This window comes from Haemaphysalis longicornis, unplaced genomic scaffold, assembly GCF_048455015.1.
Source record: "Haemaphysalis longicornis isolate Haplotype H1 unplaced genomic scaffold, Haemaphysalis longicornis Haplotype H1 scaffold_4, whole genome shotgun sequence".
Classification (NCBI taxonomy): Eukaryota; Metazoa; Arthropoda; class Arachnida; order Ixodida; family Ixodidae; genus Haemaphysalis; species Haemaphysalis longicornis.
Genome location: NW_027526361.1, coordinates 174,512,922 through 174,539,730, shown reverse-complemented (window position 1 = coordinate 174,539,730; position 26,809 = coordinate 174,512,922). Strand labels below are relative to the sequence as shown.

The 26,809-nt window shown below is 46.6% G+C and overlaps 1 protein-coding gene across 1 annotated transcript in view; it reads right to left on the bottom strand.

Annotated features, from left to right (window-relative positions):
• Positions 1–26,533, bottom strand: part of LOC144180674 (uncharacterized) — a 35,379-nt gene extending 8,846 nt beyond the window's left edge. Inside the window, exons 1-3 of the mRNA XM_077708970.1 lie at positions 26,152–26,533; positions 13,683–13,837; positions 11,076–11,142 (exon numbers count right to left, since the gene is read on the bottom strand). Of these exons, the coding sequence (XP_077565096.1) occupies positions 11,076–11,142; positions 13,683–13,837; positions 26,152–26,392 (463 nt within the window). The 5' untranslated portion in view covers positions 26,393–26,533. The remainder of the gene's footprint in view (positions 1–11,075; positions 11,143–13,682; positions 13,838–26,151) is intronic.
• Positions 26,534–26,809: the final 276 nt, after the last annotated feature.

Sequence of the window (26,809 nt, the reverse complement as noted above, 5' to 3'; positions counted from 1 at the left end):
CCACTCAACGAAAAGTGCTCTCGCAATCTGATACCGTCAGAGCTAGCTTAGGCGTCCCGGTAACTTTTTTGTGGAATGGTCAAGCATATTTAAGTAAACAACAGAAATTGTTCGCCAGACACGGACTAGGATCCTCTGTGATAAATGATTAGTTATAAAAATACCCGCTTGAAGCATTGGTAGACAACACAACAAGTAGACAACACGAATAGCTAGGAAAGGGCCGCGTAAAACTGAAGTGATTCACATCAGATAAATATTTTGAGTGAAGTACAGTTAATACAAACACTAGATACATAGTTCGAGTACAATATAATGGCGAGAATATTGCACAATTTCCAGATCAATTTTAAATGGAGACAGCATTGAACACAATTGTACGCAAGTTGAAACTGTATTAGAAAGCACACTAGCGGCAAGTCGTTTTTAGTTAATTAGCATTTGGAAACTTCAATTCGATAAAACTTTTATAGAATAATATAAGGCTTGTTATTCCATAACGTGGTTAACGATACTGTCCTCGTGATTAATATAAACAAAGGAATAATTTCTTAACTTTTCCTAGTAAGTGATGGTTTTCTGTGGCTGCGCTTCGTGTCTACAGATACGTCTTGCAGAAGTACTGAAAGAGTATTTGAACCTTTGACTAGACAAGTTGTAACTACCAGCTAGAACCAAAATTTTCTACGTTGAGAGAAGTGTGTCTAGGTTGGCAATGCTAGTAGGAACACGAGCGGCTCGTAAAGGTTTTGTTTTCAGTGAAGTTATTCGCAAAACGTGACTTTTACGACGCCTTCCGATTGCATGTAGTAATGGCTGTAGGTGTCTTGGACGTGGAAAAACGCTCAACCATGGTTTGTTGCTTCGAAGATTTGACGCCATGGTTTAGAGTCGAGTTAGCGCGCACTGATAAGACACTAAGCGAGCACCGAAAGAGGCGGATGTGCGGATGGGTGCGGGCGGGGTGCGGTGAATACATCCCTTTCCTTTGAGATTTGTGCAGAAGGTTGGGGAAATAGGTACCGGGATAACTGAAAAGTGTTTCCTAGCGCGAAAAAAAATACCGACGCCAACCCACAGAAGAATGCGGACTGGACAGATTGTAGACATCAGCTGAAATTACAAAAGATCAAACCGTAAAATCGCCGGATTCCGGAAAACTACGCGTCCGGAGATTTTACGGTTTGATGTTTTGTAATTTCTATTGATGTCTACAATCTGTCGCGTCCGCATTCTTCTCTGTGTTCGGGTCGTTTTTTTTTGCGCTAGGAAAACATGCCTCAGTTGATTTGCAATGCTGGTTCGGTAACGAGAGAATAGGTGCAGAAAAGGTAGAGGGCAAAAGGGCTGGTTACCTCTTTTTTGGAGGGGATCCTCGGTAGCTGTTTCTACACAGATAAAGTATAAGACGCACACCTGGACCTGGATTTGGTTCTGGCGCAGCCCTGAAACCAAGTGGAGCAACTCAGCTGCCTCGCGGCTGACTACTCTGCCGAGCAGTTGCTCCCCACCCTCAAATGTATACCCGCCGCAGTAAAGGCGCATATCGGAATCGTCCAAGTAGACTTTGAGCACGCTTCATGCAATGGTTAAGGAAGTTAGGAAAAGAAGCGCAAAGGCATAGCATAGCAAAGTAACTGTTGACCATTCACTGTCGCTGGTTATGTTTGCGGGAACGGATGCTCACTGGCACGGCTAGTACACCTGGTGTGTTGAGTGTACGTTCGGACCGAAGCAGCCTTTTGAAAGCCACCTAATGATTGCCTTAGTTCACTGTTAGAGTCAAACTAGGGCAGACCATGCAGGGAAATATATATATATATATATATAACGTTAGTAGAGACAGGGACAAACGAGAAAGACGTAGAAAATAAAAATAAGTTTACTGACGTTTCAGGGAGAGGGCTCTACGTCTTTCTCGTTTGTCCCTGTCTCTACTAACCTTATTTTATTCGCGCTCTGTGTGAGTTTTTATCTTTTCAGACTATATATATATATATATATATATATATATATATATATATATATATATATATATATATATATATATATATATATATATATATATATATATATATATATATATATATATATATAACACAGAAATAAGAGTTGGCAGTCAAGATAACCTCGGAAAGCAAAGGGGAGGGTGTGGTAGGTCATTGAAACAGATAAATAAATTTGAAAGAAAGAAACTCCACTTTCTTTCTTTCAAAATTCTTTATCTGTTTCAATGACCTACCACACCCTCCCCTTTGCTTTCCGAGGTTATCTTGACTGCCAACTCTTATTTCTGTGTTATTTTCAACTAGACCCTCATTTCCTATTCTGATTCGCTATATATATATATATATATATATATAGCAGAACAGAGAGATACGGGACGAGGGACTCGGTAAAGATACATATCAAGGTTGCAGTCGTCATTGCCAGTGCTATTCGGCTTTTTTCGAAATATATAATAGGGCCGAATGACGTGTGCTTGTCACGTTTCTTTGATTCATTTGATAAATAAGCGAAAATATAAGTCGAGAAAAAATCCGCCGTTTTCCGGGAGCGGGACTCGAACCCACATCTCCGCATAACCGGTGCGGTGCGTTCGCCATTACGCTATCCCCACAGCGGCTTCTCTCTCGACTTTAAAGCGGGGGTTTATATTTACAAGAGCTCTGAGGCCGGTCAACTAGCGCCGCCCCTCGACTACCGCGGGAGACGTAGAACGTCTTCTTTCCCAGCGGCCGCCACGTAGAACGTGGTCGGAGGTCGGGGTTAGCAATTGGCATATCCGAACTGCTGGAGCCAGTGCCTCGTAATGCATGTAGCAGAACAGAGAGATACGGGACGAGGGACTCGGTAAAGATACATATCAAGGTTGCAGTCGTCATTGCCAGTGCTATTCGGCTTTTTTCGAAATATATAATAGGGCCGAATGACGTGTGCTTGTCACGTTTCTTTGATTCATTTGATAAATAAGCGAAAATATAAGTCGAGAAAAAATCCGCCGTTTTCCGGGAGCGGGACTCGAACCCACATCTCCGCATAACCGGTGCGGTGCGTTCGCCATTACGCTATCCCCACAGCGGCTTCTCTCTCGACTTTAAAGCGGGGGTTTATATTTACAAGAGCTCTGAGGCCGGTCAACTAGCGCCGCCCCTCGACTACCGCGGGAGACGTAGAACGTCTTCTTTCCCAGCGGCCGCCACGTAGAACGTGGTCGGAGGTCGGGGTTAGCAATTGGCATATCCGAACTGCTGGAGCCAGTGCCTCGTAATGCATGTAGCAGAACAGAGAGATACGGGACGAGGGACTCGGTAAAGATACATATCAAGGTTGCAGTCGTCATTGCCAGTGCTATTCGGCTTTTTTCGAAATATATAATAGGGCCGAATGACGTGTGCTTGTCACGTTTCTTTGATTCATTTGATAAATAAGCGAAAATATAAGTCGAGAAAAAATCCGCCGTTTTCCGGGAGCGGGACTCGAACCCACATCTCCGCATAACCGGTGCGGTGCGTTCGCCATTACGCTATCCCCACAGCGGCTTCTCTCTCGACTTTAAAGCGGGGGTTTATATTTACAAGAGCTCTGAGGCCGGTCAACTAGCGCCGCCCCTCGACTACCGCGGGAGACGTAGAACGTCTTCTTTCCCAGCGGCCGCCACGTAGAACGTGGTCGGAGGTCGGGGTTAGCAATTGGCATATCCGAACTGCTGGAGCCAGTGCCTCGTAATGCATGTAGCAGAACAGAGAGATACGGGACGAGGGACTCGGTAAAGATACATATCAAGGTTGCAGTCGTCATTGCCAGTGCTATTCGGCTTTTTTCGAAATATATAATAGGGCCGAATGACGTGTGCTTGTCACGTTTCTTTGATTCATTTGATAAATAAGCGAAAATATAAGTCGAGAAAAAATCCGCCGTTTTCCGGGAGCGGGACTCGAACCCACATCTCCGCATAACCGGTGCGGTGCGTTCGCCATTACGCTATCCCCACAGCGGCTTCTCTCTCGACTTTAAAGCGGGGGTTTATATTTACAAGAGCTCTGAGGCCGGTCAACTAGCGCCGCCCCTCGACTACCGCGGGAGACGTAGAACGTCTTCTTTCCCAGCGGCCGCCACGTAGAACGTGGTCGGAGGTCGGGGTTAGCAATTGGCATATCCGAACTGCTGGAGCCAGTGCCTCGTAATGCATGTAGCAGAACAGAGAGATACGGGACGAGGGACTCGGTAAAGATACATATCAAGGTTGCAGTCGTCATTGCCAGTGCTATTCGGCTTTTTTCGAAATATATAATAGGGCCGAATGACGTGTGCTTGTCACGTTTCTTTGATTCATTTGATAAATAAGCGAAAATATAAGTCGAGAAAAAATCCGCCGTTTTCCGGGAGCGGGACTCGAACCCACATCTCCGCATAACCGGTGCGGTGCGTTCGCCATTACGCTATCCCCACAGCGGCTTCTCTCTCGACTTTAAAGCGGGGGTTTATATTTACAAGAGCTCTGAGGCCGGTCAACTAGCGCCGCCCCTCGACTACCGCGGGAGACGTAGAACGTCTTCTTTCCCAGCGGCCGCCACGTAGAACGTGGTCGGAGGTCGGGGTTAGCAATTGGCATATCCGAACTGCTGGAGCCAGTGCCTCGTAATGCATGTAGCAGAACAGAGAGATACGGGACGAGGGACTCGGTAAAGATACATATCAAGGTTGCAGTCGTCATTGCCAGTGCTATTCGGCTTTTTTCGAAATATATAATAGGGCCGAATGACGTGTGCTTGTCACGTTTCTTTGATTCATTTGATAAATAAGCGAAAATATAAGTCGAGAAAAAATCCGCCGTTTTCCGGGAGCGGGACTCGAACCCACATCTCCGCATAACCGGTGCGGTGCGTTCGCCATTACGCTATCCCCACAGCGGCTTCTCTCTCGACTTTAAAGCGGGGGTTTATATTTACAAGAGCTCTGAGGCCGGTCAACTAGCGCCGCCCCTCGACTACCGCGGGAGACGTAGAACGTCTTCTTTCCCAGCGGCCGCCACGTAGAACGTGGTCGGAGGTCGGGGTTAGCAATTGACATATCCGAACTGCTGGAGCCAGTGCCTCGTAATGCATGTAGCAGAACAGAGAGATACGGGACGAGGGACTCGGTAAAGATACATATCAAGGTTGCAGTCGTCATTGCCAGTGCTATTCGGCTTTTTTCGAAATATATAATAGGGCCGAATGACGTGTGCTTGTCACGTTTCTTTGATTCATTTGATAAATAAGCGAAAATATAAGTCGAGGGGCGGCGCTAGTTGACCGGCCTCAGAGCTCTTGTAAATATAAACCCCCGCTTTAAAGTCGAGAGAGAAGCCGCTGTGGGGATAGCGTAATGGCGAACGCACCGCACCGGTTATGCGGAGATGTGGGTTCGAGTCCCGCTCCCGGAAAACGGCGGATTTTTTCTCGACTTATATTTTCGCTTATTTATCAAATGAATCAAAGAAACGTGACAAGCACACGTCATTCGGCCCTATTATATATTTCGAAAAAAGCCGAATAGCACTGGCAATGACGACTGCAACCTTGATATGTATCTTTACCGAGTCCCTCGTCCCGTATCTCTCTGTTCTGCTACATGCATTACGAGGCACTGGCTCCAGCAGTTCGGATATGCCAATTGCTAACCCCGACCTCCGACCACGTTCTACGTGGCGGCCGCTGGGAAAGAAGACGTTCTACGTCTCCCGCGGTAGTCGAGGGGCGGCGCTAGTTGACCGGCCTCAGAGCTCTTGTAAATATAAACCCCCGCTTTAAAGTCGAGAGAGAAGCCGCTGTGGGGATAGCGTAATGGCGAACGCACCGCACCGGTTATGCGGAGATGTGGGTTCGAGTCCCGCTCCCGGAAAACGGCGGATTTTTTCTCGACTTATATTTTCGCTTATTTATCAAATGAATCAAAGAAACGTGACAAGCACACGTCATTCGGCCCTATTATATATTTCGAAAAAAGCCGAATAGCACTGGCAATGACGACTGCAACCTTGATATGTATCTTTACCGAGTCCCTCGTCCCGTATCTCTCTGTTCTGCTACATGCATTACGAGGCACTGGCTCCAGCAGTTCGGATATGCCAATTGCTAACCCCGACCTCCGACCACGTTCTACGTGGCGGCCGCTGGGAAAGAAGACGTTCTACGTCTCCCGCGGTAGTCGAGGGGCGGCGCTAGTTGACCGGCCTCAGAGCTCTTGTAAATATAAACCCCCGCTTTAAAGTCGAGAGAGAAGCCGCTGTGGGGATAGCGTAATGGCGAACGCACCGCACCGGTTATGCGGAGATGTGGGTTCGAGTCCCGCTCCCGGAAAACGGCGGATTTTTTCTCGACTTATATTTTCGCTTATTTATCAAATGAATCAAAGAAACGTGACAAGCACACGTCATTCGGCCCTATTATATATTTCGAAAAAAGCCGAATAGCACTGGCAATGACGACTGCAACCTTGATATGTATCTTTACCGAGTCCCTCGTCCCGTATCTCTCTGTTCTGCTACATGCATTACGAGGCACTGGCTCCAGCAGTTCGGATATGCCAATTGCTAACCCCGACCTCCGACCACGTTCTACGTGGCGGCCGCTGGGAAAGAAGACGTTCTACGTCTCCCGCGGTAGTCGAGGGGCGGCGCTAGTTGACCGGCCTCAGAGCTCTTGTAAATATAAACCCCCGCTTTAAAGTCGAGAGAGAAGCCGCTGTGGGGATAGCGTAATGGCGAACGCACCGCACCGGTTATGCGGAGATGTGGGTTCGAGTCCCTCTCCCGGAAAACGGCGGATTTTTTCTCGACTTATATTTTCGCTTATTTATCAAATGAATCAAAGAAACGTGACAAGCACACGTCATTCGGCCCTATTATATATTTCGAAAAAAGCCGAATAGCACTGGCAATGACGACTGCAACCTTGATATGTATCTTTACCGAGTCCCTCGTCCCGTATCTCTCTGTTCTGCTACATGCATTACGAGGCACTGGCTCCAGCAGTTCGGATATGCCAATTGCTAACCCCGACCTCCGACCACGTTCTACGTGGCGGCCGCTGGGAAAGAAGACGTTCTACGTCTCCCGCGGTAGTCGAGGGGCGGCGCTAGTTGACCGGCCTCAGAGCTCTTGTAAATATAAACCCCCGCTTTAAAGTCGAGAGAGAAGCCGCTGTGGGGATAGCGTAATGGCGAACGCACCGCACCGGTTATGCGGAGATGTGGGTTCGAGTCCCGCTCCCGGAAAACGGCGGATTTTTTCTCGACTTATATTTTCGCTTATTTATCAAATGAATCAAAGAAACGTGACAAGCACACGTCATTCGGCCCTATTATATATTTCGAAAAAAGCCGAATAGCACTGGCAATGACGACTGCAACCTTGATATGTATCTTTACCGAGTCCCTCGTCCCGTATCTCTCTGTTCTGCTACATGCATTACGAGGCACTGGCTCCAGCAGTTCGGATATGCCAATTGCTAACCCCGACCTCCGACCACGTTCTACGTGGCGGCCGCTGGGAAAGAAGACGTTCTACGTCTCCCGCGGTAGTCGAGGGGCGGCGCTAGTTGACCGGCCTCAGAGCTCTTGTAAATATAAACCCCCGCTTTAAAGTCGAGAGAGAAGCCGCTGTGGGGATAGCGTAATGGCGAACGCACCGCACCGGTTATGCGGAGATGTGGGTTCGAGTCCCGCTCCCGGAAAACGGCGGATTTTTTCTCGACTTATATTTTCGCTTATTTATCAAATGAATCAAAGAAACGTGACAAGCACACGTCATTCGGCCCTATTATATATTTCGAAAAAAGCCGAATAGCACTGGCAATGACGACTGCAACCTTGATATGTATCTTTACCGAGTCCCTCGTCCCGTATCTCTCTGTTCTGCTACATGCATTACGAGGCACTGGCTCCAGCAGTTCGGATATGCCAATTGCTAACCCCGACCTCCGACCACGTTCTACGTGGCGGCCGCTGGGAAAGAAGACGTTCTACGTCTCCCGCGGTAGTCGAGGGGCGGCGCTAGTTGACCGGCCTCAGAGCTCTTGTAAATATAAACCCCCGCTTTAAAGTCGAGAGAGAAGCCGCTGTGGGGATAGCGTAATGGCGAACGCACCGCACCGGTTATGCGGAGATGTGGGTTCGAGTCCCGCTCCCGGAAAACGGCGGATTTTTTCTCGACTTATATTTTCGCTTATTTATCAAATGAATCAAAGAAACGTGACAAGCACACGTCATTCGGCCCTATTATATATTTCGAAAAAAGCCGAATAGCACTGGCAATGACGACTGCAACCTTGATATGTATCTTTACCGAGTCCCTCGTCCCGTATCTCTCTGTTCTGCTACATGCATTACGAGGCACTGGCTCCAGCAGTTCGGATATGCCAATTGCTAACCCCGACCTCCGACCACGTTCTACGTGGCGGCCGCTGGGAAAGAAGACGTTCTACGTCTCCCGCGGTAGTCGAGGGGCGGCGCTAGTTGACCGGCCTCAGAGCTCTTGTAAATATAAACCCCCGCTTTAAAGTCGAGAGAGAAGCCGCTGTGGGGATAGCGTAATGGCGAACGCACCGCACCGGTTATGCGGAGATGTGGGTTCGAGTCCCGCTCCCGGAAAACGGCGGATTTTTTCTCGACTTATATTTTCGCTTATTTATCAAATGAATCAAAGAAACGTGACAAGCACACGTCATTCGGCCCTATTATATATTTCGAAAAAAGCCGAATAGCACTGGCAATGACGACTGCAACCTTGATATGTATCTTTACCGAGTCCCTCGTCCCGTATCTCTCTGTTCTGCTACATGCATTACGAGGCACTGGCTCCAGCAGTTCGGATATGCCAATTGCTAACCCCGACCTCCGACCACGTTCTACGTGGCGGCCGCTGGGAAAGAAGACGTTCTACGTCTCCCGCGGTAGTCGAGGGGCGGCGCTAGTTGACCGGCCTCAGAGCTCTTGTAAATATAAACCCCCGCTTTAAAGTCGAGAGAGAAGCCGCTGTGGGGATAGCGTAATGGCGAACGCACCGCACCGGTTATGCGGAGATGTGGGTTCGAGTCCCGCTCCCGGAAAACGGCGGATTTTTTCTCGACTTATATTTTCGCTTATTTATCAAATGAATCAAAGAAACGTGACAAGCACACGTCATTCGGCCCTATTATATATTTCGAAAAAAGCCGAATAGCACTGGCAATGACGACTGCAACCTTGATATATATATATATATATATATATATATATATATATATATATATATATATATATATATATATATATATATATATTTATTTATATATTTCTATATACACATATACAAACATATATTTTGTTATATTCGAAGCATGTCTTCGCCAAAGCCGGCAGGTGTTGTGGCGCCAATGTTTTAGGCGCCCATTATTTGGTTGCAGAAAGTATTGTAGGCAAGTACATCGGCGAATACCTTTTAAACCGCTTCCATATGAAGAACAGTCATACATATGTATCATCTTCATCATCGCCAGTGTATCTTTGCCCACTGCAGGGCAAAGGCCTCTCCCATTATTCTCCAATTACCCTGGTCCTGTGCTAGCTGCGACGAATTTATCCCCGCAAACTTCTTGATCTCATCTGCCCATCTAACTGTCTGCCCCTCCTGCCACGCTTGCGTTCTCTAGGGATTTATCCTGTTACCGTTAATGACCAACGCATGCCCACGTCCATTTCTTCGTCTTAATTTCTACTAATATGTCCTTAACACGCGTTTGTTCCCTGACCCACTTTGCACGGCCAAAAGTGCTTTTTTTAGAAAGAGGGAGGAAGTTCACACATTGCGACATTTATTTCCGTTGCAATAAACCTGACTCCGTGGTGAAAAATCGTTAGCGCATACCAAGGGAAAGCAGGTGTACCGATCTACTGCGTTCTTTGGACCAAATACTGCCTTTCAATGACGCAACATCGTCGCCTACCGATGTCTTCACTCAGGTCGGACTGGTAAACCATGTTGCGTGACATGCAGTCAGCTTGTCATGCATTCGCAACGTGACGTTGTTACGCGTTAGCAGAACCACTTTTAGAGCGTCTGGAGCGCTGTGTGGATTGATAAACTTTCTAAAGGCGAGATGCCCAATGGAAGGCTTAAACATAGGCCGAGGAACCGGCGCAAAAAGCCGGCCCTTTTTGAGCTCATGACCTGGTATCCCGGGCGTGTAGTTCGCGATACCTGCATATCCACGAATAGCGCCGCAACAGTCTGTCAAGTTACACCTGGGAACATCAGAGTTCTATTAACAGTCTCAAATTCCATCGTAAATGTCATTCTAAAGCGGCTATTCCAGAACATATAACACATCCGGTATTTCCAGACGCAACATTTCATAAGCATACGACATGATGACCAGCGAAACAGAAGCAAGGACCTGTGGAAGAACACCGAACGACGCTAGTGCCGTCCCACGTTCTTTTTGTACTTTTTTCTGTTCCGCTAGTAACAATGCCTTATTATTCTCGTTATCGACTAGCCCAACGTTCTGCCTTGTCCATAAGAAGATAAAATGTCATTACGACCACGCTGGGAGCGCCTATAGTCGTGGTTTCAAAAGGTATAGTTTCGTTGTGTGGGGGAGCGTTCTGGTCACGCAGAACACTGCTGTTGGAAAGACGCAGAGAAATAATCTGCGGCTTGTTACATCATACGCAGCATTCCTGTATTTAAAATGGTGCAAAGGAACTATTTCTGATGCCAAGTAGTCCTTAATAAAAAGAAACGTGTATTTTACAAGGTTTTTTTTCAACGTTGGCAGTAAACCCATCAGTGATACGGCAGTAAAATAATGCACAGCGACCACAGGTATGACTGGAAAGGAGAGCCCTTGGTAGGTTTCTGCTTTTCCAGTAATGGTGCGCTGTGTCTTCTCTGGACGACTTCGTTCGAAGCCTTGTTATACGGTTATTTTTGGCAGGCTGCTTGATATCAGCGGGAATAAATAGTAAATATACCTCATGATGAACTATAAATCAACAGGAATATCGCAGTGCCTCAAAATGCGGAATTTGTAAGCGGAAATCAGGCTCACCTGTGCCGTTTTCAGGATGCGTCACCTCGTTGGAGTCATTCTTGACGAGCGGGACCGCTGGACTTGCCTGCAGGGAGGACGACAACTTATTAAATGCCATCCTCAAGTCCGAACAAGTTGTTGTTTCAACAGAGAGAGGAAACCTTCTATATCTTTCGTTGCTCTTCCTCGTGCGGCACATTTCACTAAAATGAACAACAATCCCGACAGTCTCTCTCACGTGGTTCCATATCTTTGTGGCGGAAAATACTACTGCACACATCGCGCTCAGGGCTACTGTGTGTTCCCGAACAAAACCCACAAATGGCACAAACCAGTCAAAGGTGAGCGAATGTGATCGTTACGGTTCGTAGGTTTCTCAAAACGGGCATCCAGAGGAGAGCGGGGAAAGACGGGCGACAGGTGTCCAGATGGTGGCGTAACGGCTCTCCTTAAGGTATCGGCAAGGGCCAGACTGGCTGACAGCGTGCACTTGAAGGTTTACAGCGTAACCTGTCGATAGATGGTGACTGTGACCTAGCGCGTGGTAGGCTTGTGCAGCGGGAGCTTGGAGAATGAGGTGAGGGCGGCCGTCATAGCAAACTGGCCACCACGGGCAGTTCTTGTAAGGCCTCCTTGTTACGTACGAAAGGTCTGCGCTCAGGTCGGCATTTCAATCTGGACATGCGGAACATTTACCAGTTTCGAAAGGTTTTTACACGGGAGACGTAAGTTGCCGCGTGTAGAGAAGGCGTGGTCTTGATGCGAGATAACCTTGCGGGGACATATTCCTCTGCAATATTGCTGCGGAAAGGCGTAATACCCTGAGTGTGCAGTGTCCAATGATTAAATGATCATCATCGTCATCAACAGCCTGTTGTAGTCCACTGACGGGGGAAGGCCTCTCCCAAAGATTTTCAGTGAATTCTATCGTGTTTTTTCTGCGTCGAGCCTTTGCCCCCATATTCTCTTACTTGTTCACTCCATCCATAAAATAGTATGTGAATAAAAGAATCGCGCTCGAAAGAATTATGGTTGCGCGGGTGACACCGTTGCTGATTTATGTCGACAATGTGCCCTATTTTTGCGTCTTTTTATTCTACGCACGGGTGTAAAATTCAGATTTGACGGCTTGTTTCCCGTCCATTGTGGGAAACAATGGTTAGATATGTGGTAGTAATGCCGCGTATTAGAACGAATTTATTATGTTGAGGGCTTAGGTAAAGTGGGATAAACAAGGTGGCAAGTAGCTCAAAAATAGGGTTAAACACCTATTAAATACAAATCAATCAGGAGTCCGTGGGATACTTCAAAAGTAAAACCTGAACGGTTAAACGTGAGAGCACTGTCTTTTACTGATTCTACTTTCTATCTGGAGTGATTTTAGTGTTTAGATCTTAATCTTTCTTACGCAACCACTCCTTTGGCGCTCTGTGCCTCAGTTGGCCTTGCACCATTATAATCCAAATATCCTCATCATCAATATAAGACAGCCGAACCAAGATAACTCCGGAGTGAGCACTGCCAACAACAAAAAACAGCTGCTAGGAGTTATATCGCATTTTACGAACGAGCCATTCCTCTACGATCCCTTCCTGCCTTTCGCTGTCATCCGGAAGATAAACCTAGCGCGGACGCGAAACGTATATGCGATGAAGGCAGCGACTTACAGGACTAATAGTGTTTATGATGAATTTCGTTAACTGCATTTGTGCCATTTCTTTTTAATGTACTATTTTCGCACGATATTCGGGGCTACAAGAACACGATGATATAAGCACTGCGTATCGAAGAGGAGTTACTACTGCAAAAGCATTTCGAACTATATTCATTGGCAATGACCTCCTCGCAACACAATGCACTTCCGTCGTGATATCTCTTAAGCGTGTCATTAAGTACTTGTCAGAGATTAAATTTTTACAGCCGATTTTATACCATGCATAATCAAAAACTGGCCCTATACACCAGCCATCTCCATTTTATTTATATTTATTCTTGCTTACCAGTTTTTGTACTAAGTTTTCACCTCTGTTGGTTAACCACTTCTTGTTGGTACTCTTGCACTAGCTGGCCTTGGGCGATGAAAATCCAACCATCATTATTAATTGACTAATTGACTTGCATACGGATCTCTCACCGCTCCTCGTCCAGTGTGTACTAAGCCGCTTTTCTGATGGAGGCCAAAACAGGAAACGCTCGTGTGTTCGTGATTCCGGCACACGTTAAAGGTCCCCAAATTCTCAAACTTAATACGGTGCCCTGCACTACGGCGCGCCTCATAGCCTGTTTATAGCGTCGGCGCGTCAAACCTCATAATCAAGACTAAGCACCCAAGCAGCGGGTGCGTAGCGTACCAAACGGTTCGGTTTGGCGGCGCGCGGAAAAAAAATCTAATCCATCTGTATGCGACTCAGCTGGCCTTGGATTGTGTTCACTTAGACGAATGAACCCACGCTAGGTGAACCCACGCTAGAATGAACCCACACTTGACACCTCCCCTTTAACATACCTCTGTTTCGCAGCCGTTCACTATTATAGCAGGGATTATATAGGGGTACAATCCCATGCCACCTTTCTCATCCAGTTGATAGCTTCATTGCCGAGGCGCCCAGAAATGCGCGCGTATACCTTGATGGTGGAAAGGGTTGTGTCCGGAAGCGGAGACGCTGGCTGTGTGGCGTCTTTCGTTGGGCTGCTTGTAGTGAGGGGCACGACGGTGGTGAACGCAGCCGTTGATCCGTCGGGTAGTTCCGCGGTGGTTCCATCCACTCCCGCAGAAAGCCCTGTCAAATGAGGAGAGCCAGGCGTCAGAGGTACTCTGGCGCTTCATTCCGTTGAATGTAGGCGAGCCCTGCTCTGTTTTTTGACAACATGCGAAACTTCGCGCCCACATGCGCGTGGCCCCCGGTTCAGCTCCTGCGTTTCGCAGGTAACCAGCTGACACACAATGCTGCCTGTGAGGGTACCTTCAGCGCCCCCATAGGTACCTCTTCGGCCCCACAATCTAACGAGCCTGCCTCTCCACAGATGAATCGATCCCTTCCCATTCGCCCCAGAAATATCGACAATACAAGATGAGTGCGGCTGCCGCTTTTCTGAGGGAGGCGAAAAGCAAAAACGCCTGTGTGTATGAGATTTGCGCGCACTAAAGATCCCCAGGTGGTCAAATTAATCCGGAGCCCACCAATACGGCGCGACTCATCGCCTGCGTTGCGTCGGCGCGTTAAACCCTACAATTACGCAATCAATAAATTCAATATGAGTAGGAAACTGTTAACTGACGCATTCCCAACTGTGGGAATAGGCAAGGAGAAATATTTGCTAATAGAGGTCGGCTTCATAACGCGAAGGACTCGAGTGCAATTCAGACTACGGAAACCGTTTTTTTCTTGAAGCGCTTGTTGTGCTTTTGCTCATCATCATCACTATTGTTTTGTGAAGCCCTCTGTGTTAGAGTTGGATTTCCTGCAATGCGCTTTGGCGCGATATCGAATGCCATCAGGGAGGTATAGAAAGCTTCTCTTTAATAATGTCTACGTGAACTCGGTGTACACTCCGAATATCCCCCATAAGTGAACTAATCCACGTCCTTACTGACCCCCTAACGCTCATTTTCCCTACCACACGCTGACACTAATTGCCATTTATTTTGGACATACCCTCACTTTGCGTGGGGTCGCTTCCCACGCCCTCCAGGATAATGGGCAAGAACACTTACAAATAAGTTTGCATGCATCTACCTTAAAGGAGTATGCAGTTTGCACTACAAAATGGCCTCTATAAGCTTTTCATACGCGAAGGGTGACCCAAATTTTTCGTGCGTCCTTTTGAAATCTGCAAGTGGATGTGCACATGCTAGCCAACAGCTAAATGCCCGTTAGTGCTTACTCAAGCCCAGTACACATGAACTGAGCGCGACATTTCAATAATTCTAGGGATGTTTCATCCACCCCCACTTTATACCCTTTTATTCGCGTGGATATACTTGCCTCTTATTAAAGGAGTACTCACAAAAAATTGAAGGCGAGATAACTTAGGGGTAGATTGGAGTGAACGCACAAACAATCTTCAGAATATCAGCCGCAAATACAGCCTAGAGAACATTTACAACCAATTCTAAAGTGTGCGTAACGGAAACTAGCAGCCAGAGGAGGTCCTCATGAGATCGACGTCTACTTCGATTTGGAGTAAATAAAGAACATATAAACAAGTCACGAGTTTGTGTTGGCCGCTTTCGCACTGCCGGCGTTTCTAGCCGGCTCGCCGCTCCGATCGGAGGTCGGAGCTTTAAGTTTGCTCTCGAAGTACAAACGATCCCATCGCTGACTGCGGAGACGCCGTGATTTCTTTAGCTTATCGGGCAGCTGGCCGCGACCTAATTTCTGCAGGGGTTCCAGGCCCTATATTTGTTATTGATTTTTGTTACACTGGACGCGAAAACGTGCCTGACACATGACAGGCGCACTAAGGGAGCCGTGTATACCACTGAGTGTCGGAAGGGCGCCGGAATTGGCATGGGATTGGCTCCGAGCGAAAACGCCACCCAGCCTGCGTCACGCGAATGCGTTTTGGCTATAATTCGGTGACGTCACCCAGACGCCACGGGAAATCAACCCCACCGGATATCTTGACGGTGATAATGATGGTCGGATGTTAATGGCGCACGGCCAACTGTGGCAAAGAGCGCCAAAACAGTGGTTATGTATGGGGGATGAAGACGTGAACACTAAAATCGCCCAAAGTAAAATTAGTAGAAGACAATGCGGATAGCTGGTGTAGAAAGCCAGGTTGTGATTATGCGTGGGATGGAATTAGGTTTAAATGTTTTACTTGTGCTAAATATTTAAAAACAGGCTTGACACAAAACATGTGATCACCAAACAGGAAAAATGGTGGGTTTGATGTGAAGTGTAGTCTCTATAGTTGCGGTAAGTGTTTGCGTCGTGTTGTGTCAAGTGCCTTGCATTGATTTAGTAGGTCGATTACGCATAGGCCCTCTTCACACCCGCTGCACATGGAGATCTTCGAGATCCGGTGGGCTGGTGAAAGTGTCACATGTGTGTGACCTAACCGTAACCCTAGATGACGCCGCTCGGGTGTGTCTGCTGTGCGAGTCGATAATGTGTCGTCCCAGGTGTTGTTTTATTACGTGTAGTTTGTTGTCTGTCAGTTCGTTCCAGTTAGTTTGCCGGCTTTTACGGAGTTGTTGCCTTACACCAGGCATCAGGCATTTTCTTTCGAAATGAGCCAGATGCGGAAATCGAAAGCAAATCTAATAAAACTGCAGTACAAAAAAAAACTTGGCAACTTTCCTAAAAAAGGGGTGGCAAGGAAATATTTGAGATAACGCACTGATAACATGTCCACAGATCGTAGTTCGTATAAAAAAAATATCCATATTCTGCTGTTTCACAGATAAAAATGAGCCAAATCGATTTGCCCAATGGGAGTTTAATTTTGGCCTGACTGTTCAGAGTGTTTCGTGGGTGTTCTCGGAAGTTTTTTTTTGCTTTTCGGAGCTAGCCTATTATTAATTCAGACGTTACTTAGGACATTGGTCATAGATCTGTCCTCAGATGTCAACGACGAAGTGAACGCAAGAAGTGAACAAAATAAAACAGATATGTGAAACAATGATTTCATTTCGTCTCACCCATCCATACGAAATAATAATGGTTATATTTATTTTTATACTTCCATATTTACCATTTTAGTACTTAATCTAATAGCCGCCCCTTACAGTTCCCGCAAATTCCCCCTCCACTTGAGAGTACTAGCCACTTCGTTAACGTTAATACGAAGATATGAGGAGCTTCCTTGTGAAGCATTTTGGAAATTCATGGTAAAGCCACGAACAGCTTCCTTACTCCGTAAGTGCCTTCAGGCGTGGCCAAGAAAATTATCCTAGGAAAGAAATCGAGAAGGGCTGCTAATGGTGCCAAGAGGACTCACCTGCTCTCCATATATAGCTATAGTGGCCTTGAAGCCCTGATGCATATTTTAATGCCTTTCCTACCAAACTTAATCGCACCATGCTTGAAAGTCAATTTAAATAAATTTTACATAACAGTGCCACAACAACTTGAGTATTTCGATTCCATATCAGCCAAATCCCAACTTACCACCTCAATTTTGCTCAAATTCTCGGCATAATTTTTAATTGCCTGTGGCCGTAACCTTCGCCTAGCTGACATGTGAAATATATCATATAATAGTCTTGACGGCGTTCCGTTTAGCTCCCGCGGCAAACTTCCGCTTGTTTATCAAGTTCACCTTAGGTGAATCTGGCTTATTTCGAAAAAAAACGCCTAATATGCATGCAAGTGCGCAGATGCGCAGAGAGACAAAAAAACAACTGATGCGGCTATGCATACGATAACTGGCTAAAAATACAAGAAATCACCGGAACAGGTGCTTGCTGAAGGGCTGACAAGTCACGTGAGCATATGGCCGACGATCTTAGCTTCTTTTTCGTCGGTCGTAGTCGAGGTCTGGCTTTCGCAGTCATCTTTATAAAGGCTAATGTTGAAGGCTTCTACTATCTCCCTAACCACCCGATCTCCATACTCGAAGAGCACCTCGGTATCACCGCAACAGGGTTCGCATCCACAATTTTTGCAATGTGCGGGTGAATTTGCCAATGTGTGAGTTTTTATCGCCAATCAGTGCTCTCGTAGTCTTGTACTTAGGCAGTGACCGGTATGCCCCACCTACACTCTTTTACGGGACAGCGGTATTGGGTAAACGACACACATTTGACGTGGCAGAAATGAGCGCGGTTGTTTTACACTGCACGTGTTATGGCTGGCACCACGTGGACGTTTCTTTGTGTTTTTCACCAACGAACAAATCCTGCCTATTTTGTTCATAGCTGAGAAATGGCCTTGCACGCCACATCGGGACCCCACATTTACTTCTTAAGCGACCCTGAACCTGCGTCCACCGGCGATGTCCGCATCACATACCCACGTGGGGGATTGGCCAGGAATCTCCTCGTCTTCCTTGGCAACGGGGGGAGATGGGCGCGCGCTGCCTGGCCGCTGACATGGCACATACCCACGTAAGGGATTGGCCAGGAATCGGGCGTGAATAGGGCTAATGCACCCGCTTAAAGGAGTACTGACACGAAATTTCAAAGCTGAGATCCGCTCTAGCAATCAAGTACAACGACAACACAAATAGGTCTCTGTGAATAAATGCATCTTTCTTTCTTTGTAGTTGTGTGTGTGTGTGGGATCTCTCTTTCGCGAACATTACCGAACCGCGCAAATTCAACTCGTGCATTCGCACTTTCACATTCTTCCCCTCGGGGAAATGCGGGGAATTTTTTTATCCTGTGTACCAACTCACCAAACTTTCATTGTTACTTGAATTTCAAGCATTGCGATTTGATTGCACTGCAATTAAAAAAAAGCAATGTTAAATTTAAATTTAAAAATAAATTTAAACAAGTGAGTAACATCGACTGATCCAACAACCAGTACACAGAACGTGCCCATCGCAAGACACCCTTATTGTGTGCCTCCGAAGTGTGGGTAGAAGCCGTTCACGGGTGCCGTGGAGGGTGATGTTGCGTTGTACATATAAGCCAAAATATACCGTATTTTCGCGATTATAACACACCCCTGCATATAATCTATAATCTGCACCCCCACTTTCAGCCCGCCGGAAAAGAAAACAAAAAGTTCCTCGCGTATTGCCTGCACATTTGATACAGGGAAGGCTGCACCAAAGCTACTGCTCAGCCAACTCCTCACATACTATGTAGACAGAAGAAGCACATAGGGGCACGGCACCGCTGCGACGATGGAATGCTCACGCAGACTGTTGTTTCAGGCTTTCCTGCTGTGGAATGCTTCTTCCTGGCCGCTTGGAGTGGAACCCACTGCATCCGAAGACCCACTTCCGAACTGGAATACGGACCAGCTCCTCCCGCCAACGTTGGACGCAACGGCTTCCAACGTCTGGCAACCTGGATTCGCCACTTCCGCTTTCGTCACGAGAGCGGCGGAATATAAGAAAGGATCGTCGGCCATCCAGTTTGGGCACGGCACCGCTGCGACGATGGAATGCTCACGCAGACTGTTGTTTCAGGTTAGTTACCTCAAATGTGCTGCTTGTGCAAGGAGCAGCAATCGCTGTTTAATAGCGGTGTCGTGCCCACGAGAATTGTATGATGTGAAAAACCATGTGTTTAGCTTATCGTCGTTGGTGTCATCCGCTCTGTCAATAATGCTACTGATGCTTTCGGGTAATGTGGAATCCAACCCGGGTCCTATGAGCAAAACTGAAGCAGACGCCTTTGATGCCGCGTTAACAGCGATACGCAACCTGGAATCGGGCCTTGTGGCACTACTAGCTAATCTCAAAACAGTAACGGAAAACCAGGAAATTACAAGGAATGAAATTAAAGCTCTTACAGCGCAGGTTGCAGCGCTCGAAACAAATGCTTCTTCGTCTACAAGCGCTGTCACAGCTACAAATGATGATACCTTACAGAGCATTGCAACCCAGATTCAGACAATAACCACAATGTGTGACGATGCTGAGAACAGGATGCGGCGTTCAAATTTGCTGTTTTTTGGAATAGAAGACGATGAAAAAGAAGATTGGGCGGCATCCGAACAAAAAATAATCGCGTTCTGCTCCGAAAAACTAAAAATCCCAACTAGCAGTGCACAGTTCGAACGCGTGCATAGACTGGGCAAGTATGCGGAGGATAAGACTCGTCCGGTAATTGTGAAGTTTACTTTATTTAAAGACAAGGATAATATCTTGGGCTCCGCACATAAACTGAAAGGCACAGATTTTTCCATCGGAGAAGACTTCTCGTTTTCAACTCGTCTTGCTAGAAGGAAATTGATAGCATTTGCCCGGGAACTGAATAAACCCTTCAAGCTTGCGGTAGACAAGCTTCACATCGACAAAAAAACCTACTTCTACGATACTACAAGTGAAACCGTCGCGTTGCTTGACAGATAGCTAGATAGCGGTGCGCGAGTACAAGTTCCTATGCTGTCTACTTCACCCCGCACAGGTCTGTCACTATCACTGGCTTTTACCAACATACGGAGTGTAATACACAAGCGCCTGCAAGTTTGTTCTTTTTTAGATGACAGCAAAGTGGATATTCTTGCTTTTACGGAAACGTGGTTGCAGCCTGACATAGCTGACAGCGAAATTTTGCCCGGAAGTGATGAGTATGAAATATATCGGAGGGACAGGACGAATAGAAGGCGTGGTGGCGTTCTCCTGGCAATCAAGAAAACTATTCCGTCATACGTGATTACATGCCACACTGATGTCGAAATTCTATGGGTCGTTTGTTTAACTGGTTCTGTAAAAATTCTGTTAGGTGTTTGTTACCGTCCCCCGGATTCTCCTTATTCCTTTATGACCGACCGGCGTGCCAGTCTGACAACAGCGACTCAGTTGTGCCCTATTGACAAAATATATCTCCTTGGCGACTTCAACTTTCCAGATATCGATTGGGTTAACTTAACATCATCTTGCCATGCTTCCGAAGAACTAATCAACATAATCCTGGATTTCAATCTGTTCCAAGTTGTTAATGAGCCAACACGAGGCACTAACATATTGGATTTAGTATTTACATCTGAACCGGAAACCATTCAGTCTGTATCAAATTTCGATGGATTTAGCGATCATAACATGCTCCTAGTTAACCTAAACGTACCCTTAACATCCACTGGTTTCAATGTCAAAAAATGTACGATTACAATAGAGCTAACTACGATGAAGTGAACAAAGAACTAGATATATTTCATAATACAATACTAATGCCTTCGTTTGAGAGTCGTTCAATTGATGAAAACTGGTCGCTTTTCAGGGATAAAATGGCTGCTTTGGTTACAAAATACGTACCGCTCATTTCTATGTCAAACAATAGAACAAATCCATGGTTTAATAGGGGTCTCCACAAACAAAGAAACAAAAAGAAGCGATTATACAAAAAAAATCGCGCCAATCCACCCCGTGAATATGGCTGGAAAGCAAAGCTGTAAACGGCACCCATAACGATTACTCATGCGACGTCACTTAAATTCACTCACATCGCTCTACAAATAGCGAGAGAAGTGAAATGCACTTAACCACACCATTTATTACTTCAAAGAGATATTCTTGGTAAGGTTAAATCAATGCATGAAGCATGAACGGTGTTTGGTTGAGTTGTATTGGTGTAGCACAAGAGTGGTAACTTTTTTTATAAAATTAAAGTAAGCTCCAACTTGGTGTTAGACGATCTGTCTTCTCCGTCTCTGCGCCGCGGACGGAGGCGATGAGATTTGCGGCAGAGAAGATAGAGGAGGAAGAACTACTTCTGTTAAGATTTCTGAACTGCCCAGAGTGCAGCCCTGGGGAGTGATTCCTTCTTCTGTGGGGCCCATATGCAGTCCGCGCGGCCTGTGTTCTGTCCACCCGCTGAAGCTGGGTAGGCAGAGAGGGCCTGGACAGCAGCATCTCCCATTGCTCTTGTTGGGTAGTCGACAGAAAGAGAGCAGGGTGCTCAGGGCTAAAGTCGCGCACCCCGATTACGGGGCGGAGTGTTCCTACTTTTGAGCAAAATTTACATTCAGCGTCGTAGCTATCCGGATACATGAAGTGAAGACGCGTAGGCTGTGGGAAGGAGCCCGGATTGTATGAGCCGTAGGGTAGTTTGTTGTTATCTGGAAAGGTCAGGGTAAGGCGAAGGTACGGTCTGTTTCAGAAGGCTATAATGCTGAGTTATCTCCCTGAACGTGACAAGCAGGTGACTGTCCTCGTGCAGCTCCATAGCACGGGAGGTAAAAGCGCAGGCCTGTTGGGTGGGCGTATTTGTTGCCCTCCATTGAAGCGTGAGGGGGTGTCCAGATGAGCTGAATGGAACCGTTTGGGGATTGGTTTTTTAGCACACGCAGTGCAGGTCAGAACACCCAACCCTACTGGTAATTCCAGTAGGCTTGCTGAGAATCGATGACTACCCTCCGAACTCCTGGTTGAGCGAGAGCCAAGGTGATGGCTGCCTCTTCTGCTGCCGTCATTTCTTGTGTCCTAAGCGAGGTACACGCAAGGAGGTTGGTTCTGGAGGTAGCCACAATGATGGTGTATTGCTGCCCTCGATGTTTGGAGGCGTCTGTGTAGATAACTGCATGATACCCACAGAGGGTGGTGTTTAGCGCTTGAGCCCGTGCTTTTTGGTGACCCTCGTCATGTGAGGGGTTCATATTTCTAAGCAAAGGGAGCATCTTTAGTTTTAGGCACCAAGAGTCTGGGAGTACGTCAAGTGGAGTGTCATTCTGGGCTGCCCAGCCAGTCTGGTGAAGCATGCGGTTACCCATCGCAGTTCTGAGTCGGACCTTCTGTTTAGAAAGATGGCCTTCTATCAGCTCTTGCACCGTGTTGTGGAGCCCCGTGCTAAGCAGCCTCTGTGTGGACGCACTCATGAGAAGATCAATGGCCTGCTCGACCGCCTTTCTAATCATTATATAAAGCATCTCTATGTCTTCCTTGTCGAGAAGAAGACAGGGGGTTGACGTAAGTTACTCTCGAGAGGACAAAAGCTTCAATTAATCGAAAGGTACCGGATTCCTTTAGGCCTCGCTTCTTGGTGGCAACTCGCCTGATCTTGTGTATGATTTGATTAACGCTGTTTTTGAGGCGCTGCATGGAGACGTCACTCTTGGTGTTATCCTCGAGATGTAGGCCCACGATCTTGATTCTGGGGCTTGGAGTGATGGCCTGGCCATCAAGGAGTATTTGAATGTATTCCTTGGTTTGGCATGAGGGCGGACTACAAGGAGCTGTGATTGTTTACGTGAACAATGGAGGCCACAGGCTTTAGCACATTGGCGTACTAGAAGTGAGATGCCATGCATTGGTGTGAGCTTCCTTTAATTTTTGTAACTCTTAGCACATGAGCAAGGTGAGCACAGGGCCGCTAGACGGGCATGAGTGGTCGCGTGACGCTTTCACGTGGCATTCAGCGAGAACGCAGGGGGTAAACCCGTAGATGTGCTTGGTGAGTACACCACCTGTCTTCCCCGTCTTCGTGTGGGCTCGTAGCTAAATCGGTAAGACAACGGGCTCTCGCATTGTTAGTCTATTAGTTCCAAGTTCGATTCCCGGCGGTGCCAGTAAATTCTTTTATTTGTTCGCTGGAGTTTTCTGGTGACACCAACGGTCGCGAAAGAACCCTTGGGGGTGTAGAGGTAAAAAGCTTTGCTTTAAAACGCCAGGCGTGTAGGTACTCCTCAGGCATGGCAGAAGTTTAAAGAATGTTTACCAAAATACGTGTCCGCTTTAACGGCTGCTAAAAATAAATATTTTTCATGCGACCTGCCTTCAATCCTTAAAACCAATCCAAGGAAGTTTTGGCAAGAAATATCCCCCCGAAACAATGGCCATAAAATTTTGCTGCACGGTGACGACCACATTCCCATTTCCGACGTTAATTGTGCTAGTGTCTTCAACACGTTTTTTTCGTCAGTTTTTACCCAGGAAAACTATTCCAACGTTCCCCTTTTCGATGACCTTGATTGCCCATATATGCAACCAATTTCCCTTACTGTCGAAGGTATTGAAGCTTTAATAAGCAACCAAAAACTGTCCACGTCCGCAGGAGTAGATAACATAAACTCAAAACTAAAAAAAAAACACGAAATCAATTTCAAGTGTGATCTTATATCACATATTCACGCAGTCATTATCCTCTGGCCAGTTGCCTAGGGACTGGAAAATAGCTAAAATCGTGCCGATGCATAAATCGGGTAATAAAAACTCACCGGACAACTACCGCCCAATTTCGCTAACGTGTATCTGCTGTAAGATGCTGGAGCACATTATCGCTTCTAACATTTATTGAGACTAATAAATTCTTTTTCGCTAACCAGCACGGTTTTAGGAAAGGCTTTTCTTGTGATACGCAGCTTTTTGAATTCACCACGGACTTACACAATAACATGAACAGTAACTCGCAAACTGATTGTATCTTCCTGGATTTTCCAAAGCGTTTGATCGTGTAGCCCACTGCCGTTTAATCAGTAAATTATCCGCGCTCCGATTAGATTCTTTAATTTTATCTTGGCTTCGTAACTTCCTTTCCATGCGTGAACAGTTCACGGTGGTTAATGGTTCTACTTCGCCGCTTTCCCCTGTCACCTCTGGTGTGCCTCAAGGCAGCGTTCTTGGCCCCTTACTTTTTTTAATATTTATTAATGACCTACCTTCTCGCGTAACATCTTGCATGCGACTTTTTGCTGACGATTGCATAATCTACCGGAAAATAAATAACCCTAGTGACCATGTAACGCTTCAAAATGACTTAAAGGCTATCTGCGACTGGTGCAATACGTGGCAAATGTCTCTGAACTTAACCAAATGCCAAAAAATTTCTTTCAGCCGAAAACGCGTTAACTCTAATTTTTCTTACTTCCTAAACAACCATTTAATTACTGACGCTTTAAATTATAAATACCTAGGCGTGCTCTTACCGGTTAACCTTTCGTGGTCCACCCACATTAACGCCATATGCGCTAAAGCTTCGCGATCACTGGGATACTTACGTCGAAATCTGCATGCTGCGCCCTCTAATATTCGTAAACTAGCCTATAAAACTTATGTACTACCACAGTTAGAGTTCACTTCTTCCGTTTGGTCCCCCTACCAAAATTACTTAATTGAAAAAATAGAAGCAGTGCAGAATCGGGCTGCACGGTTTATAACCAAGTCATATAACTTCGGCTCTAGTATAAGAAAAATAAAACACGATCTTTCACTAGAAACACTGCATCTGCGCCGGCAAATCGCTCTCCTGTGCATTTTTCACAAATACATTCATAGCACCAGCTATTCCCCTTTGCGCATTATAACCCCTGTTTCCACATCACACTGATTATTTAACCAACGTAGCTTCGCACGCATGTACGGCACCACCAACGCATTTAATTCATCCGCTCTTGCACGTGCTATCCGCTTGTGGAATGATCTTCCTGATACCATCGCGTCGCTGACTAACCCGGAAACATTCCGTCATCACTTGCAGATCCATTTTTCAGATTGAACAGGAATGATTCCGTTCGCATCGGTTTTTTCTTAGTTTCGCATTGTGTTTTACTTGATGATGTTCTTATTTTTTGTATAATTCTCTTGCCGTTGTTACGAGGATGTGATGAAGTTCTTTTTTTATTTGACAGCTTACTTGACTTGTTGATATCTGTATATGACATGACTAATTATTGTATAACTCTTGTTCGTTATTTTGGTGTGATTTCCTCCACAAGCCCCTCTTACTCAATGCCCTGCTGGGCCTGTAAGATACCTTGAATAAATAAATAAATAAATAAATAAATAAATAAATAAATAAATAAATAAATAAATAAATAAATAAATAAATTAGCAAGTCAAATACAATGACTGCAAAAAGAAAGTCACAAAATTCACTCATTGTGACTGCGCTCGTCCTTGTTTTTTCTTCCTTGTCCTTGTATGTTTTGCGCAATCGCTGCCATGGAAGGGTTAGTCAGTGTTACTGCGTGGGAGCTGCACTGAAGAAAACCCCCCGCGTATTATCCGCACCCGTACTTTGTCACTGAAATTTTCGAACTTTTGCTGCGGGTTACACGCGCGAAAATACAGTATTAGTGTGCCTCAACTACAGTAAACGTACTTAATAACATAAAAAACTAGACAGTGTTAGGGTTGTTAGGTTTAGGTGTTAGGTTAGGTTTAGGTGAAACTGAAATGTGCCAAAGACGCAGTGGTAACAGGGATTTTTGTGGTCAGCGCTCGCCGTCGCTGGTGAAAATAGTAAGTACCGAAAACATGTGATATAACGGGTAAGCCCCCCTCGATGAAACGCGTGTTCGCGTGTCGGCGCATCGATTTCGACCATGCAAAGGAGGTTCCCATGAAAACCGGGCAACTTATGTTGCTGATTTCAGGAACCGTACGTTTCGTCTGCAGGGGCAAATTTTGCTTGCTCCGCGCCGCTTACATATGTCCAACTCTCTCCGAGCAAACCCCACCGGCCCCGCTCTTAGCTTCGAAACAGTTCCGACGACCCTGGCCTTGTGCTACGGAAGAAGGCGGGGTGGCTCACCGGCAGTCAGGAGGTGAAGGCCGCCGAGGCTGAGCAGAAGGAGCGGCCAGGAGCGCATCTCGACTTCGAGTGCGACCGATCGGCGCCCGGAAACGCAACCGCTGCCTCTCGGCCGGTGCGACGGCCTCGTCGGGCCTTGGCCGTTTGACCCCGCCTGCGCCCAAGGCAGACTAAGTTGCTCCAACCGCTCCCTCTCTCGCCGTGCTCGCGTATCGACGACTGGCAGCGGCGGTTGCTCCATTCATCTTCCCCTTTGCCGAACTGTGCCCATGACACTGCTCCACCTCGTATCAATATGTAGGGCGGTGGAAATGGGTTCACGGTTGCCAGGTGCCGTAAAAGGGGACAAAAGAGAAGCTACGCCCAACGATTGACGAGTTTCATCGCTGTACTTGCAGTGACACCCGGCGTGGTAACACTCCGGCTGAGACATTTCGTTGCTACGCCCCAATTTTGTGGGCTCCACGGCCTCCCACGTCCCTGATTTCTCACTAAAAATATCCTCGTGGAACTTCAGCATGCTTACGGGTCATGGTTGTCAACTGTGCAAGAAAATACACTGGACGAAAGCGAAAAACCGCATCTTATCGCAGTTTGTTCTTCGTTTTCGTCCAGTGCCTTTTTTTTTTTGCGCAGATGAAACCGTGATGTCTAAGCA